Genomic DNA, 14,915 nt, shown 5'->3' with positions numbered 1-14,915 from the left:
CGCGTCACACACACACGTCACACACACACCCCCGTCACACACACACACACCCCGTCACACACACCCCCGTCTCACACACACACACGCGTCACACACACCCCCGTCACACACACACACACCCGTCACACACACACACCCGTCACACACACACACCCGTCACACACACACACACACACCCGTCACACACACACCCATCACACACACACACACACCCATCACACACACACACGTGTCACACACACACACACGTGCGTCACACACACACCCCCGTCACACACACACACCCCGTCACACACACACACCCATCACACACACACACACACACCCGTCACACACACACACCCGTCACACACACCCACGTCACACACACACACACACACACACACACACACCGTCACACACACCCACGTCACACACACACACACCCGTCACACACACACACACACACCGTCACACACACACACACCCACGTCACACACACACACACCCGTCACACACACACACACACACACACACACACACACCCGTCACACACACACACACACCCGTCACACACACACACACACCCGTCACACACACACACACACACACACTGGGGTGGGGAGGAGAAGACAAGCCTCAAAAAAAAAAAAAAAAAAAAATCTTATGTGGATGATAATTAAAGCCCCAGATCTGTTTAAAAACTGAACGATGAAAATATAAAATATATATTAGATGGCAGTTAAGTGCTATAGAGGAAAAAAAAGTTTTAGGAAAGTGGATTAGAGAATGGGGCTGGGGGCCTAGGGACGGCCTCACAGAGAATGAGCGAGCTTACAGATGACTGAAGAAAACGTTCCCAGAAGAGGCCAAAGCAGCTCACACACGCTCGTCTCTGAATGCTCCGAAAGAACCACACCAAAGCAGGTCTAGGCAAGAGCAAGGGGAACAGGGCTGGGGGCCTAGCAGGGTAGGGGATGAGATCGTGGAGGGCTTTTGTCCTTGGGAGCGTTAACAGAGAGTCACCAGAGGGTTCTGAGCAAGGGTGTGCTGGGATCCAACTCAGTTTAAAAGGATCCATCTCTGCTGTGGAAACAGACAGCAACAGGGGATGTTTGTGAGCAGACAGATCAGGAAGGTCATTACTGCAGTCATCAAGGCAAGTCAGGGACGACGGCTTACACGAGGGTAACAGATGCAGAGATACAAGGGATGGGTGAATTTTAATATATTCTGAAGGTAGAAGATGACAGGATTTGCTAAAGGTGGAGGAAGGGAAGGAGGGAAAAAGGGGAGAAAGGGAAAAGGAGGGAAGGAAGGAAAGGAGAGAGAGACTGAGGAAAGGAAGAAGGGCAGAAAGCATGAAAGAAAGAATAGCACAGGTTTCTGGCCTGAGCAACTGGAAAGGAACAGCTACCATTAACTAAAACAAGGAGGGCTGGAGGAAGAACAGATTGAACGGGAAGATGTTAGCAGTTTGGTTTTAGACAAGTTTAAAAGGGTTCACTATATATCCAAGGAGATACATAAAACAGCTGGACAGGAATTCAGGCCCAAGGTCCAAACACAAATCTGAGAGTTGACAGTGCTGAGCCAGATGAACAAACGGGTACCCACGGGTGAGAGGGCAGAGCAATGAGCAAAGATTTCTAAGGTTATGAAACAAAAAACTAGGTTTTCTGAATGGTATAGGCACACAAACATTAAAAGATAAAATTTTTTAATTTTAAAGAATATTCTTTTCTAAAGAAACTCAGCAAATAATCTGGGTAAAATCTAGGCAGCTAGTGGGAGTATAAAGGCTCCCAGGGAAATTCCTCTGCGATTTCAAGGCCAATAAAGCAGCTCCTTGCCTGCTTTATTTAAAACAAAACCTGCCAACAATAAAGCTAAGAGCCCATGCCCCAACTCCAAGTAAGTCTTTGTACGACCTTTTCTTAAACTAGGGCTTCGCTGATGACTCAGTGGTGAAGAATCTATCTGTTTGCAATGCAGATCTGGGTTAGACCCCTGGGCTGGGAAGATCCCTTGGAGAAGGCAATGGCAACCCACTCCAGTATCCTTGCCTGGAGAATTCCACGGACAGAGGAGCCTGGCGGATAGCAGAGTCCATGGGATCGCAGTCTGACACGACTGAGAGACTAACACTTTCTTAAATTAGGACCAGACTTGTTGAAAAGAGCCTACAAATGAAATGGCAAAAAGAGCAAATGAAAACTGATAGGAAACTACTTTGTGGGGGGGCAAAAAAGAATTCTTAAAAAAAAAAAAAAATCCTTCAAACCCTCTATGTTCTTCAGACAATTTGAAATGATCCTGTATTCACAAGATAATATGAAAAACAAAACAAGAGAGAACTTGTGGAAATTTTTTAAAATCTGCCTGTTTGGGAAAAAAAGAAAAGAGAGGGGAACCAAAGAGAAAGTCAAGAAAATATTTCAGAGTAGAATAAGATCAAGTCAAAATTGAGGACACAAAAGAGATAGTAACTAACTAGTACGTAGATTCATCACAGTAAATTTTAAACATCAAGAACACAGGATAATAAGCTTTAATGGAAAAGAATCTGAAGAAAAAAATACATATGAATGCATGTGTATGTATGTATGTATGTATAGATGAATCATTTGGCTGTACACCTGAAATAGAAATCAACTATATTTCCATTAAGAAAAGGAGAAAATCCTAAATATTTCCAGAAGAAAAGCCCTAGTATTAATAATGGAGTAAGAATCAGATGGGCAATCAACTTCTCAGCACAAACACAGAAGCCTCAAGATAAAGAAGTCACGCCTTTCAACTTTTGAGGATTAAACTTCTTTACCAAATCAATTAATATCAATTAACACTTTAGATTTCTAAAGGCCAAGAAAATTTATTTCCCATACTTTTTCCTAAGTTTTTTCATGATCTGGTGACAAAAATGGAAGACAAAGGGGATCTAGAAAATGCAGTGTGAACTCAGGGGAGGAGTAAGTCCTGGAATGGAATCTTGAAGCAGACCAGAGAGCAACCAGTGGGATGAGAAGAAAGGGCAGAGGTTCTAGGAGGAAGGTACCTGATGAAAAATGGGAAACCCAAAGACATCGACTATAACGCAGGAGGGCAAGGAAAGAAGGGGAAAAAGAACCTAAGAAGACGCTGAGCACAAGGAAAAGAAAATAAACAACTCCAGGGAGCTCCTAAACCAAGAACAGGAGAAGACGATCTACATACAGCTGGGCCTGAGGAGTGTTTTGCGTCTTAAAGATTTAAATGCTGCTTACTGGTTCTCAACTTTTAGAGCCAACCTACAAAGCACAGTAATAACCAGAAAAGCATTACAACAACAAAAGAACAAAACAAAATTCAGAACATACTGTATATTCGATCTTCTTCAGCAATATAAAAGTAGAGACGACAGAATTTTAAAAGGGGATGAGAAAAGATATGTAAGAATTAAAGGGCATAAATATCTTTATCTTTCAGGAGTCAACATATACTGATACAGTTAATTACACAAGAAATAGGTATATTACTTAAAATTATAAAAAGTAATCAATAGATGAACTAAAAACAGTTAATTTACTATATAGGCATGGAGGCAAGGAAAAGTGAGTTACATTCTAATATACTGAAGCAAGAAATCAAAACATACCAACTAAAGCTGAATTAGGAAACAGTGGTATAAGCATATTATTAAATGGGGAAAATGAAAGAAAGTCATAAACAGGAGCATTTATAAGCAGTGGCCTCCAGGAGAACCAGCGTGAAAAATAATGAAGAAAAAAACGTTACTTGCTATTTTAAATTGCTCGGTACTATTTATCTTCTAATCTACCAGCAAATATTACAATATCTTTTCCCAAATTTTCCAGTGTAAGCATGTATTTCATAATGTAATATATTTCACTTTAGATATAAAATTTTATTCAATATATACCAAAAAGAATGATAAAAGGAATCCATGCCTAGACACATTGTAGTGAAACTGCAGAACATCAAAGACAAAGAGAAGATCTTGAAAGCAGCCAGAAAAAGGACAGATCCCGTACAAAGGAATGACAGATGATCAGAATAACAGAAGTCCACTCGGCAACAATGGAAGCCAGAAGACGGTGGAATCATACAAACAAGGCGGTGAGAACAAGCAGCCGTCGTAACCCAGATTCGTGTGTGCAGCGAAAGCGCTGCACAAGAACGAGAGGACCGGAGCACGCCTGCAGGGAAACAGACTTCTGGGAGATTCACCACCAACAGGCCTGTCCTAAAGAAACTCCCAAAGAACACACATCAAAAAATATCTCCAAACACTGAAAAATGACGGTCCCTAAGTAACGTTCAAGAGATCTGAGGAAAAAAATAAACATGATATATGTTTGGTAAATCTGAACAAACATAGCCTGGGTTAAATAATAATGGTGCCCAATTTATGCACTAAAAAAAAAAAAGGACATAGATGAACTGCTGGAAACACAATGTAAAGTCTGAGAAGGTAAAGACCGCAGCTAAGATATTCTAAAATCCATTTACTGTTTGCAGATGGGGTCAGAATATTAACTTTTATAATACTAAATTTGTACAGTAAAATGTCAGTGGTAACCAAAGAACAGAAACAGAATTTAAAATAACACAAAATAAAGTAAAGCTGGGCAATCAACAATTACAATGTAATGTAATTAATAAATCTTTAAAAAAGGGCAAAAAATGAAAGCACGCAAATACAAACCCCCCCCGAAAAAGTGACAGAAATTAGTCCAACTCCATCAATAATCTTCATAAATGTGAATGGTTTAAACTCATATAAAAAGCAAGCTCAGAAGGAATTTTTAAAAAATAATGTAGCTTTTTTTTTTTATGTAGTTAAAAGACATACACCTAACAAGGACAAAAAAGACTAAAAACAAATGCACGGAACACAAGACACATGAGGCAAATACTAACTAGCTACATTAAAATCGGACAAAACTGAGTTTTAGATGAAAGCATCAGTTAATACATGGAGGGTTACAGATAAGGATAAAAGTTTCATCAGATGTACCTTCCTGATTCAATTCATCAGGACAATTTTAAATATAGATGCACCTAGCTCAATAGCCTCAAAGTAAACGAAGCAAAATCTACCAGAAGTACAGAGAAATTAAGGCAGATCTGTCATCCTGACAAGCAATTTCAAAACCCTCTCAATCACTGATAAGCAGACCAAAAATTCAGCAGGTCAAACATGAATGAGCTACAGAGCTTCATCTATAAATGCAGAAATTTCAATGCAACAGTTAGGACCCACTTTCTTTCAGAATGTACATGTAGATGTACAAAATGGACTACATTAAGTCTTAAACTACTTTAAAAAAAAATGTATTATACAGATCACACTATCTGACCACAATGCAATTAAATACATAGTATATAGTTAAAATGATTAAAAGACTAAAACCAAAACTTCCATATTCTATGCATTAAACACATTTGAATGAGAACAAAAAATTTGTGACATGCAGCAAAAATGGCATGTCAAGAGAAATTCATGCCTTAAATGCTTACATTTTGCAAAAAACAGGCTAACGTAAGAAAAAATATAGATGGATGTGTTAAAAATAAGAGCAGAAATCAAAAAAAAAAAAAAAAAAGAGCAGAAATCAATGAAAGGGAACACACACCAAAAGAGAATCAGTAAAGCAAGAACTGCTGTTGTGATAAATCTTTCAGAAGACTGGCAAAATATACTTTGAGCAACAGATTAACCCAAAACAAAAGCAAAATACTGTGAGGTAGCTAGCCTCATTAAAGTACAGAGGTTAGAAAGATCAGAGAACACTATCAACAACTCCAGCCATTATATGTGCATATCTAGATTTTTAAAAACCTGTAAGAGAGGAAGCTACCAACAGTGACTAAGCGAACTAATTAACTTTGCAGTGTCATTCTTCGCTTGTGAACAAATGTTACCAGTAACAGCAGTAATAGTCTTTAGCAGTAGAGGTACTCCACACATTTTCAGTTTTTTAACCTTTTACTTTAAAACAAAACAATGATATAGGAAGCCGCACAGAAACACCTAATGAGTTCTTATAAGGCAAAACACCATTATAATCTTAGAAAATAGATCTAAGTAAGCCACCCCACAGCATGCGAAATACTGGGCTGGATGAGTTACAAGCTGGAACCAAGATTGCTGAGAGAAGTATCAACAACCTCAGAGATGCAGATGATAATGCCACTCTAACTGGCAGAAAACAGCCTCTTGATGAAGGTGAAAGAGGAGAGTGAAAACTCTGGCTTAAGATTCAGTATTAAAAAAGCTAAGATCACACCATTTTATGGCAAACAGAAGGGAAAAAGGTGGAAGCAGGGACAGATTTCCTCTCTGGCTCTAAAATCACTGTGGATGGTGACTTCAGCCGTGAAGTTAAAAGACGCTTGCTTCTTGGAAAGAAAGCTACTGACAAACCTAGACAGTGTATTAAAGAGCAAAGACAACATTTTGCCAAGCAAGGGCCATAGAGTCAAAACTATGGTCTTTCCAGTAGCCATGTATGGATGTGAGAGTTGGACCATAAAGAAAGCTGAGTGCTAAAAAAGAAAAAAAAAAAAGCTGAATGCTGAAAAATGGATGCTTTCAAACTGTGGTGCTGAAGAAGACTATGAAGAGTCCTGTGGACTGCAAGCAGATCCAACCAGTCAATCTGAAGCTGAAACTCCAAAACTTTGGCCACCTGATGAGAAGAGTCAACTCATGGGAAAGTCCCCGATGTCAGGGAAGACTGAAGGCAGGAGAAGAGTGAGACAGAGAATGAGATTGTTGGATCCAATGGACATGAGTTTGAGTAAACTCCGGGAGATGGTGAGGGACAGGGAGGCCTGGCGTGCTGCAGTCCATGGGGTCGTAAAGAGTGGGACACGACCGAATGACTGAAGAAGAAGCCACCCCACTAGCCTCCCTCCATGTACTCCTATCCACAAGGAATCATAGATGCTTTTTAGAGTAATATCTAGTTTGAGATTTTATCATACAAGTGTACATACCCAGACACGGACACCTTACCCTTGTCCCTTGCATTTTGTCTTTTAAGTCTACTGATATATATAATGCCCCCGAAACTACACTTTGCCTGTTGCACACTCCTGGCCTCTGTATTTCCTGCCAGCTGACTGCTGCATCAGAGACTTGATCACTCAGGTTCACATCCCCCGGCAAGACTAGGGTCATCTTTTATTCTTTCATCAGGAGGCACAAAATAGTGGATTTTCACTTTTAGAAGTTTTAATAGCCATTATCAGTACCTAGATTCACTAATTCACTGTTAGTTGGGGGGAAAAACTACTACAATTCTATCATTTTGTTTTCACTTCTAAGCTAAAATAATTTTAAAAGATGCTCCCTTCATCTACTGTATCAAGGGGATAGCGAGCAGTTTTAAGCTGTGGGGTTTCATGGTCTGCTGCAGCTGTCCAGCTCTGTGGCTGTCGTATGAGAGGCACAGACCAAACACAGGTAAATGGACACGGCTCAGTTTGATAAAACTTCACTTACAAAAACAAGTACTAGCTCCTGAACAACTCTGTCACCCTGTGGTACCACCCTTAAAGGAAAGAAAGCATAAATGCTCAATTTTACTTCTCTGGTTCTCACAACAATGAATTAGTATCTATTATCCTCCAAAAGGACCAATTAAGGGTTTACTTGGAGAAGGAAATGGCACCCCACTCCAGTATGCTTGCCTGGTGAATCCCATGGAGAAAGGAGCCTGGCAAGCTACAGTCCATGAGGTCCAAAGAGTCAGACACAACTTAGCCAACTACACCACCACCAAGAATTTACTTAAAAATACCACCATGGGGGGGAGAAAAAAACCATCATGAAATCACATATTCAAACCTGTTTAACAGACTCCAATTCACTGCAAATCCTTACTAAAGCTCAAATCCCAGTTTCCACAGCTTTAAACAAATTGGCCCACTTATACTTTGAATCAATACCTACTGGCTATTTTGGGGGTTTTCCCATTTTCAGGACCATGATTTATTGGAACCACACATATGGAGATGGCAAACTGCACACCCTAGGTTAAGGGCTTTTTAAAAAAGAGAGAGAGAGAAGGGACAAATATAAGATGGAAGCATAGGGTTTCATGAAACAAGTAAATCTGAGAGGACCCTGGAACAATTCAAAGGACCTCGATGAGGAGGAATGAAAAAATATATTCCGGCATTACAGAAGTATTAAGTCACAAGTAGCACGCAGCTTTGGTGGAGTTTTTTAATCAGATCTTCACAGAACAAACTAGAGTCTTTCCTGATGGGAACAGAAGAAACAGGGTAGAAAGCAGTGGAGAAGGGCTAGGCAGGCCCAGGGACAGATGATGAATGAAGCTGCCGAAAGGCCAAGATGCTGGCATCAGTCCTAGACGACGCCGAGTGGGAGGAGGGGCCAGAAGTGCTCTAACAAAGGAGTCACAGGATCAGAGTCACACTCTATCAGATAGGAGGGTCTGTGCAAGAGTGGGGGTGAGGGGCTGAGAGAAAGAAAGCAGAAATATTAGCTGGAGTATGTCAGACCCAAGGGATAAACTAGTACTACCAGGACAATAAGGCAGCTCTGACAGATCAGAAACATGATGGTCAGAAAGGGGAGACTGAAAGACAAGACTTCAAGTTCCAGGGAACAGGGGTAGGATTAACAAAAAGGAAAGAAGAGTGCAGGCATCCACATGACTGAAGACTGGCAAAATACTGAAAAAGCTGGGTGACTGGATTCATGGGAATTCACTGCCCTATTCTTTCCACTTTTGAGAACACTAAAAATTTCCCCAATAATATGGTTTTTTAAATTCTGAAAAATGTATAGACTTCCCTCATGTTCCCTTATTCTATTCATGGGCCTACTGAACCCTTTTCTCATAGCATAACCAAGATTTCATAAATACTCACTGGAAAATATGTAATGTCTTGTGAAAGAAAGTATAGTAGAGAATAAACACCATTTACACTATTACCTTGACTTCCGTCTGTATTATCTCCTTTCGCTCCCTCTTCTTTAATGGGAGAACTCATCCTGGGGACTCTGCCTTGTCCCTGGACCGTTTCTGCTAGCAATTCTTCCTGAGAAGTTCGAGTTCTGGGAGCAACTGGAAGTGTCTGTTTCTGTGAGACTTTTACATAAAAGACAAAAAAATAAGGAAATTCAATTGACGTGATATATCAAAATTCAACAGTGAGTATCACATTAAACGTAAATGCCTTCTTGGGTTTAGAATATATGAGCTGTTAGAAACAGTTCATAGATACCTCATGTTTCCTTTCAATACTCTTAGTTACCCATGCTTATATAAAACACACCTATACATCTTAAACTACATGCAATAAACACACAGCAGCACACATGTGTTGTTAACCATGTGCAGTCTGGGTTCTGCTTCATGGTTCTAAAATAATATCAAATTATAATCTTGATAGCCTGGATAAAGAATTTCAATGCTATTTCTCAAAAATCTTTGAGACTCTCTCCGGTTACAAAAGTAGGAAATTTTAAGTTCACGGTGATGTCTAAATTTCTCACCATTCTAAATACTCAATATTGCTGACAGATCAAAAAAGAAAATGTAAATAGAGGAACTGTTAGGTCAACTTGGCCTGTACCTAATCATTCAAACGCTGTTCATGTTCAGGGTTAAATTAGGGATGAGAAGTAAGGGTACAGATGACTACCAGGCTCGAAAGTTGCTAGCTTACAGTTTACTTCATTTTAAGAAAGGGTCACACAAAGAGATGCAAAAGAGAACAGAAAAGCAGAAAAATGCTAAAAGAACAGTCTTCAAATCCGTAGCAAAAGTAAAAATTAAAAAATTAAGAGTGGGTAACCATTATAGCTTATTAACAGAAAATTTTACATACTAGTTATAGCACGCGGGGCACAGAGCACAGAATCTGATGGCAATATGACACCCATCATTTGGTTACATTTTAGGATGAGTTTTCGGTAAGATATTATTATAGCTCATTCTTCTCCTTTGTTTTAAAAACAAGTCAATACTTTATAGTCTTTCATAAAACCATTTAGTACTTCCACTAGGACTGGGGCAAGAACATGAGTCAATTGTCTGCCTCATATTCCATTAATAGGTTTTACTGAAAGGAAAGAAACCAATTTGTTCATATGCTAGACAAATTTTTCTAATTCCAACCGATTTTGAGTTTTGCTCCCTTTCATACAACATAAATTTGTATCTAATGTTGGCTATGATGCTATAAACATGAAAATCTCATATTTACCAAAATCCCCTTTATGATTTCCATTATATATTTTACCCTTATTAGAAAGAGGGAGTAAAAGGCATTACAGTTGTTCAGAGAACTAACTTCTACTGACAGCTGAGAAAGTTTCTCAAAGTGGTCAAATCCCCTTTGAATCATTCTCACGTTGGCCCTAACACTTAGCAGGCATCTCTATCAACACTTGAGGAGCGATCAACTACAGGTTACTCAGGGATTATAAACATTCAAATTACCTGTAGAATAGTTAGTTGTTTTTGTTACAGATTCTTGAGCTTCAGAAATAGCCTTCAAAATTAGATTCTTGTTAGCTTGTTTAGAAGGTGGAAGTGAAGGTCTAAAAAAGAAAGGTATTTTAATTGAACTTTAGATTTGAGTTCTTTACATGCTAGCCATCCATTGTATCTTTACTACAGCCTTCTCTGGTCTGGAACAGACCAGCTGTAGGCTTTAGGAAATACCAAATGGATTGGAATCTTATAACTTTTCAAACAATGACTTTGGATCCCCTTTCCTCCCACCCATGTTACAGTTTTTAATAGAGATTACCAATGGGACAGTCCTGTGTGTGTGTTGGTCACTCAGTCATGTCCAACTCTGCGACCCCCGGGCTCCTCTGTCCATGGCACTCTCCAGGCAAGAATACTGGAGTGGGTTGCCATGCCCTTCTCCAGGGGATCTTCCTAACCCAGGCATGGAAAAGTCTTACACAGGATTAACTTTGTATTTTCATGATATCCTCTTCAAGAAACCCATGAGACTGTACCAGGCAATGAAAGGTTAATAATTTGCAGACACACTCAGGTACCTCTGTAACCCATTAGACTCTCCCAGGCAACGAAAGATTGGTTACGGACACGCTCAGGTACCTCCTTTCAGGCTTCGCCGGCACTGACACGCTGCTGGAGAGGCTTCCGGTCCGGGACCCACGGTCATCGTCTTCCTCCTCCTCTTCTCCATCGTGACTGAACTTTTTTACTTTAACAACTGAACTTACCACAGGCAATTTTCTCTTCCGAAAGTTTTCTTCCTGCAATCAGATAAATTTCCACTTACCTAGTCTCAGAAGATAAAATTCTACTACAGAATACTTAATAAAGAAAAAGCCTATCAATGTATAACAAAAACTACGGTAATGATGTAAAGTAATTAGCCTCCAACTAATAAAAATTAAAAAAAAAAAAGAAAAAGAAAAAGCCAAGCAATATTAAGAATTAAGTTCATGGGCTATTTCCCTGCTTTCTTATATAAATAAAAGTAATATCTCTAATAACCAATCTTAAGCTAAAGCAAAAAAGTGCTTTATTGTCATTCATAAATGGCAGCATACAGTACTGTTGAGGATGCCAGTAAAGTGGAGTTACTCAATTGTTTACTATAGCCATGAAGGATCTAAAACTGACCTAAAATCCTCCCAAAATTACATCTTAAGGTTAGAGCTATCTCAAATGTTAGCATCCTAGGAAAATGAACAAGATGCAAAATATCTGTAGAAGACAGTTGTGGAGTGGAAAATGTGACTGGTGTATTATGTTGAGCAGCTCAGAAATCAGTTTAAAACAAACTTGCAATATGTGATGTTATTTCATATACAACTTACTATTAAGAATTGACAATTTTCAGCAGAACAGGTCAGAATTCACAAGTATATACAAACCTCAATACTCATCTTTTCTGAGTTGCTTCGGAAGAAGGGACTGTAAGTCTCTTCTAAGCTGTGAAGCACTTCTGGTTCACACAGACGTCCAGTCTCATACACCCGGCTACTCTGAACATCAAGCTGTTTGGCAGCATGAATATTGTTTTGCTGCTGTTGAAACTGCAACCTGTTTAAATGAGCACCACTGTCTGCGTTTCGACTTGCAGGTGGTCGATAAATTTCAATAGAAGGGCGAGAAGAACCGTACGTAAGTGTCACTGTAGCTTTTTTCTGAGATAAGGGATTCTCCTGCACAAAATTGAGGTCTTCATCAATGAGATCATCTGGTTCTGGCTTAATATCAATCACATCTTCAGAGGGTGCTAGCTCCCTCAAAGGTTTCACTGTGGACATTAGTCGGGTTGCAGCTCCATCATCGTAAGTCTGTCTGTTAAAAAATGAAAACAAAACCAAAAAGGGTGTTTTACTAGTTTACAGCAGCATCTTCCACTATTCAAAGACTAGTCAGATACATCTTAATGAAAAAGTATAGATAATAACTTTCTGTATTCTATTAAAAACTACTATGAAACTGCTTTTTTTTTTACTTTGATTTACATTTTATGCAAAATATAATCATTCTTTGGTCTTATCCTTATTTTATTCCGAAAAAAAACTGTTTCCCACCACTTCAGTGTTTTCAAAAATGTCTGAAAACAGCAACTTAAAAGACATATTAACTAATGTAAATGTTACACACACCCATCTGCCCATAGGTCTACACAAGACTCTTACCTGACATTAGTGGCTTTCTGCTCCTGTGAACTTGTAGAAACTCTAGATTCTCTTTTTTCAGGTCTAGTGCTAGAAACTGCAAGAGGTGGCACTGCAGCTTCGTGCCTTCTCTCATCTCCTCGACTGAAACTGCTTTTGTTTGAAGGTACGTTACCATCAAAGAGGTTGGTATCAGAAGACTTCAGACTAGAGGGGTCTAGAAAGAAAAATACACGGTCCCTTTATTATTTATATTGATTACTTAAAAGCAATAAATATGTGTGCTTGACAACATAGTTAATGGCTGAACATTATTCCATAGTGATATAAACTTATCCAATTTATTATTACTGCACTTTTAAGTAATTTTCAATCATAAAACACTGAAACATCCTTGAAGCTAAATCATTGCGCACATCTATAATTATTTCCTTAGGATAAACTGCCTAGTTTCCCTTTACTTAAATTGTCTTCAAATTATATTAAATTTTTGCTCTTAAATTCATAAAAACGTGTGCTTCCTTAAAAAGTTCAAATGAACTACTGTTTTCAAATTCATGGGTTTTTTTCCCAAAGCAGTACAAATAACTTTTTAAAAACAATCACATTACAGCAAATTCCAGAAAAACCCAAACATCATTTTTATGAACCTTACCAGTTGTTACAGAACGAAGTTTATCTAATACACCGTGAAGCCTAAAAGAAAAAACAAACCCAAAATGTTAAAGCTTCCTTTTATGAAGAAAGACTGGATTTCAACTGTCACTCTAAGTCTGACATTACAGGTCAAATCTTCAGTTAAATACTGATAAATGGTATTAAAAGATTTTTTTAAAAAGGCTTTATAGAAACACTGTAGGATAATTTTTAAAAGTCTTTATTTTTTTCATCACTATTTTTCTCATCTAGCCTCTGCAAAAATAAGGGCAAATATATCATCTGACTACATAGTTTTAGTTCACAAAGATTATTTTGTTTCAAAAGGATGAAAGATTCAAGGTAGTTTATGATAAAATAACAAAATACCATAAACATGTAATATATAACACTGTTAAAATTGTTGATAGCACTGTTTATCTATTTAGATGGCATCTAGAAGAACCTAATTCTGAGATGTGAAAAACTTAATTTCAAAATTACTACACCATGATTTTACTGCATTATTTTCAAAACTAATGCTGTAAACAAACCACCATCTTACTTATAACCTATTTTAGTAGTTATGTACAAGGCAAATTTGCCTAACAAACCTTCTAGGAGGCCATGCTTTCTGAAAAAATTATAATGTTTCACCCAGAACCCAGTCAAATGCCACTGTCCCCTAAGGCACAGTTATTGCAAGGCTCCAAAGAATAAGAATAGTCTGTTTGTGGCTGGTGTTGATGGACGCTTAAGAAAGCAAAAGTGTCAAAATAGGAACACCATTACTTTTATCAGAACATGTTAAAGAACTAAATTTATGGTAAAATGAAAGAGTTGAACTGATTTTAAATTGAAATCAGTTCACAGTTTGTTAATCTAAGAAACTTGTCTAACTCCCTCGAGTTATCTGAGAAAGGATCTACTAGGTCAACCTCCCATATTAGTGGGACTCAAAGTGATCCAAATGTTGAACCAAAAGTCCAGTCATAAAAAATGTGCATGAAACAAAACAAGCACCTGAACTGCTAAAGGCTTTAATCTTAAAAGCAGCAGCTCCCGATAATGTTCATTCCCCAGTCAGAAGCCCCAGTCTCCCTCCCTCAGGCTTTCGGTAAACTCTGAGGACAAACTGTAATAAGCGGGTCAAGTCACCCATACAGCAGGAGTGCATGAACCAAAACACTCAAGGAACAACCACTGCACTCAGTGTTCTTCAGAAATGTGTAATATAAACCCAGAGAACTCTGTGTGGAATTTCAAGAAAGCTTCATGACAGTTTTAAAGGATACAGTTGCCTGCTGGGGCAAAAACCCCTTCAAGAGGAACTCTGGTTTAAAGGCAAGTCCATCAGCTTCAGGTCCCTCCTCACGGCCTCTCTCACCTCCCAGCCTCTTGCTATTCAGATGAAGCCGGCCACTCTGCTCAGGCGAGTCTGCTCCCCCATCGCTCACTCCTGCTGCTGGTGGCTCCCAGCTTCCTGCTCTGTCTCAGCCACACTGTCACCCTCCCCAGCTCCACTCTACCTCAAACCTGCTCTCCCTTCTTAAGCTGGACCTCATGCTTTCAATCAGTATGCTCAACTAAAGGAATGTGCGGTTTGAAAAAGGACTGAAAAATTATAGTATTAATT

General features: G+C 38.9%; 1 protein-coding gene across 6 annotated transcripts in view; it reads right to left on the bottom strand.

The window, feature by feature from the left end:
* ZC3H14 (zinc finger CCCH-type containing 14) overlaps nucleotides 1–14,915 on the bottom strand; it is a 39,575-nt gene that overhangs the window by 18,442 nt on the left and 6,218 nt on the right. For all 6 annotated transcript variants that reach the window (XM_070469761.1, XM_070469762.1, XM_070469760.1 and 3 more), the window contains exons 4-9: nucleotides 13,299–13,339; nucleotides 12,665–12,860; nucleotides 11,888–12,317; nucleotides 11,100–11,260; nucleotides 10,467–10,567; nucleotides 8,955–9,110 (exon numbers count right to left, since the gene is read on the bottom strand). In XM_070469761.1, the coding sequence (XP_070325862.1) occupies nucleotides 8,955–9,110; nucleotides 10,467–10,567; nucleotides 11,100–11,260; nucleotides 11,888–12,317; nucleotides 12,665–12,860; nucleotides 13,299–13,339 (1,085 nt within the window). The remainder of the gene's footprint in view (nucleotides 1–8,954; nucleotides 9,111–10,466; nucleotides 10,568–11,099; nucleotides 11,261–11,887; nucleotides 12,318–12,664; nucleotides 12,861–13,298; nucleotides 13,340–14,915) is intronic.

This window comes from Odocoileus virginianus, chromosome 6 (assembly GCF_023699985.2).
Source record: "Odocoileus virginianus isolate 20LAN1187 ecotype Illinois chromosome 6, Ovbor_1.2, whole genome shotgun sequence".
Lineage (NCBI taxonomy): Eukaryota > Metazoa > Chordata > Mammalia > Artiodactyla > Cervidae > Odocoileus > Odocoileus virginianus.
This window is presented reverse-complemented; position numbering and strand designations above follow the sequence as displayed.